General features: G+C 48.9%; 1 protein-coding gene across 1 annotated transcript; it reads right to left on the bottom strand.

Annotated features, from left to right (window-relative positions):
- Positions 1-1,513: 1,513 nt before the first annotated feature.
- On the bottom strand, positions 1,514-1,870 carry GLAREA_05554 (uncharacterized protein; the record flags this gene model as incomplete). The annotated part of the gene is made up of 1 exon (XM_008078843.1): positions 1,514-1,870. The coding sequence occupies one exon, from the start codon at positions 1,868-1,870 to the stop codon at positions 1,514-1,516; it is 357 nt and encodes a 118-aa protein (XP_008077034.1).
- Positions 1,871-2,836: the final 966 nt, after the last annotated feature.

The raw sequence follows: 2,836 nt of genomic DNA, 5'->3' as shown, positions 1-2,836 counted from the left end.
GCCAAAAACATGGAATATCCCTGAGATCAGCCCTCTTCAGTACACCCAAGTGGCCAAGAGAAGCAGTACATCCAGCTGCTGGCATCAACGTCGTCAGTGAAAGTCCAGATGGTGGGCGATGAGCGGACCAACGTCGGACTCTTCGTTAAATCGATCCTGGAGCGGCCGGAGATGACACTCTGTGGCAAGTATGTCCTCGCGTCATGTGCGAGTTTCCAGAGAAGTGTATATCAAGCTCTGGCTCCTTTGGGCAGACCTGATGGATGACACTCATTCGTACTTTGAACTCATGGCGGAGAAGAGCTTCAGTGGGGAGGAGGCTATCTTAACAGTGAAAGATCTTGGAGTCGAGGGATTGGTCGGAAGCGCAGAGGCATTTAAAGCACTGTCATTAATAGAGTAAGACGGAACAACGAGGATAGCTGTCCTAGACCTTATGTACAGATATCAAACCTTCTTGCCGACAAGGGTTATTTATATGAGCAGCCAAAACTATGTGAATTGTTGCTCTCTACTCCGCAAACCATTTCGTTGCTGACTTCGTCCCCAACCGCGGTAATTTACTCCTTCGACCCAGCAAGGATGCTGATTCCAAATGGGTGATTTGCTGTGCAGATGAAGAACCTACAAGTGGCCTCAATTGATAACAGCTACCTGTGGAAACTACATGAAAACATCAGCAGCTATCAGTACAAAAGCTATTGAGTTACCTTCAGGCCCACCATGTTGTCTCGAGGACCACAAAGGATATAAGGAAGATGCTTATAGCCCGAAACCACTACATGCTTCAACCGTCTCCACGCCTTTGCATGCGACCAACATCAATCTCTCAAATGACTCCACCTCCTTGACGCACAAAGCCAACCATTGGCGTATTCACTGTACGCCACCGTCTTGTTCGGTTTGGCGAGCTGAACATACCCATCCTGTGAGGCCCAAGCCGTCGGTTCGGAAGACATAGGTAACATTTACAGAGTGGGAAACGTCAGGCAAATGCCGCGAGTCAAGATCGAGTAAACGCCACAGAGTAAAAACGTGATGAGATCCGTCCGGCGAGTACACTCTGCCAGAATCCAGCTATGCTAATCGGGTTTGCCGTCTCGAATAGCGAATTGATTTCGCTAGAGGATATGCAGAGCTCGCGTCATTAGCAAGCTCTCCTGCGATTCTGCCAAAATCTTTGCTCTACTCCGCCATAGAACAGCCGTATGATGTGATACAACACGAGCGCCTGCAATTTCGCCAAGTCTTGGACTACCTCGTTATCTGAGAGCTGGAGAATCTCGAGCACTTCTACATCCAAGACCTTGAAAATCATTGATCGATTATCTTCGTTCATCGACCCGCATACAGCAGCGGAAACAGCGAAAGCTGCTCGCACTGGCCGTGGTAATGCACTAAGATAGAGCTGCTCGTGTATAAAGACATTATTCCCTCTCCTGGCAAATTCCTCCTGGCAAGCTTTCAAGTGTGCAACAACTCATTGCCAGGTTTGAGTGTTCCCCATCAAGGGTTACAAGTCGCCACGGGGCCTAGCAGACTGGGTATCATAATACTCATCACCTCTGGCGAGATCACCTGTAAAGACAGGGGTTGAACCAGGTTGAGATCGAGACTCAGGTCCTAAACCTAGTTCTTGCTCAACAGATTGATCAACATCATCGGAGACGTAGCTACTGAGTAACTCAGGGAAGGCTTCTTGGTCAAGGACAGGCTGGTAGACAGCACTACCGTTTCCTACTTCCTGGGAAAATGGCGTGGCAACATTCCCAGATTCGGGTGGTGGAAGTGGATAGTGGCAGAGCTTGTTGAGCCTCTGGCAGGTCATGCAGACAGGAAACGAGCGATCGCACTTTTGACGAAGGGACATGTTGTTGCTCATCAGTCTATAGTCATTAGCGAAGGCACTGTAAATTGCGGTTCCCTCCCATTTGGCAAGAGAACAGCGAGGTCTTTGGCTTACAAATCTTCGGTATAGTCCGGACATTTGGTTTGGAAGCTGTCGTAAGTCTCAGGTAGGAAGAAGTCGATGCTGCACTCCAGGTACCTGGTAGGCTTTTCTGCTCTCTTCTCTTAATCCCTCAGTGGCAGGAATCACTCAAAACCAGCAAATCGCTTCGCACTCAGAGCACCAAAAGTATCACAGCTTTTAAGCTACCCGACCCAAAGAGCATGCGCAATTTTAGTCGCGCGGCTACGAGGCGGATTACTTGGTCTGATAGCCGGACGTCGATAGTGTTGCAGAAGGAGATCTGGAAGTCACTTGCGGGCTAGGGTTGATCCGGCGGTACGAGATATGAATAGCGCTTAGCCTCTTCTGGTAGGTGGGGCAGAATCTTCTAGCGAGTGTGAAGGTGAAGCCGATTTTACAAGCGACTCTACGTCGTCCGCTGGCTACAGAATGAGCAATCCACCCAATACTTCCATCAAGCAGCTTGTGGTGCTATCATGATCGCAGTGAAGGAAGCAATAGGGCCGAAGCGTCTTCTCACGCCCGCCTCGACACCTTGCAAAACAATGCTCCCTCATTATCTAGGTGGTTATGTATCACCTCAGTAGCTCACCACTTGTGGATCTTGTAACGGGAAAGCTCGTGATATAATATAGATATGTCATCTAAAAAATACGACGGGGACAAAATGGTATTTATGTACGACTCGAGACCTTCCTCCAATCAACTTGGTCTTTCTTCTCCATTGGTCAAGAATTTAGATCACGACACCGAGGCCGCAGGTAAGGCAGACTGCGGACTGTGACCATCGTCGCAATGTTCAGGCTCGTCCATCGTTCCCCCTTTCCAACATTTTTCCTGCTTTCCTGCTTTTATGATTTACTT

The sequence above is a fragment of the Glarea lozoyensis genome (genome assembly GCF_000409485.1).
Source record: "Glarea lozoyensis ATCC 20868 chromosome Unknown GLAREA10, whole genome shotgun sequence".
In the NCBI taxonomy this organism is placed as follows: domain Eukaryota; kingdom Fungi; phylum Ascomycota; class Leotiomycetes; order Helotiales; family Helotiaceae; genus Glarea; species Glarea lozoyensis.
The sequence above is the reverse complement of the archived record's forward strand: the minus strand, read 5'-3'. Positions and strand labels throughout refer to the sequence as shown.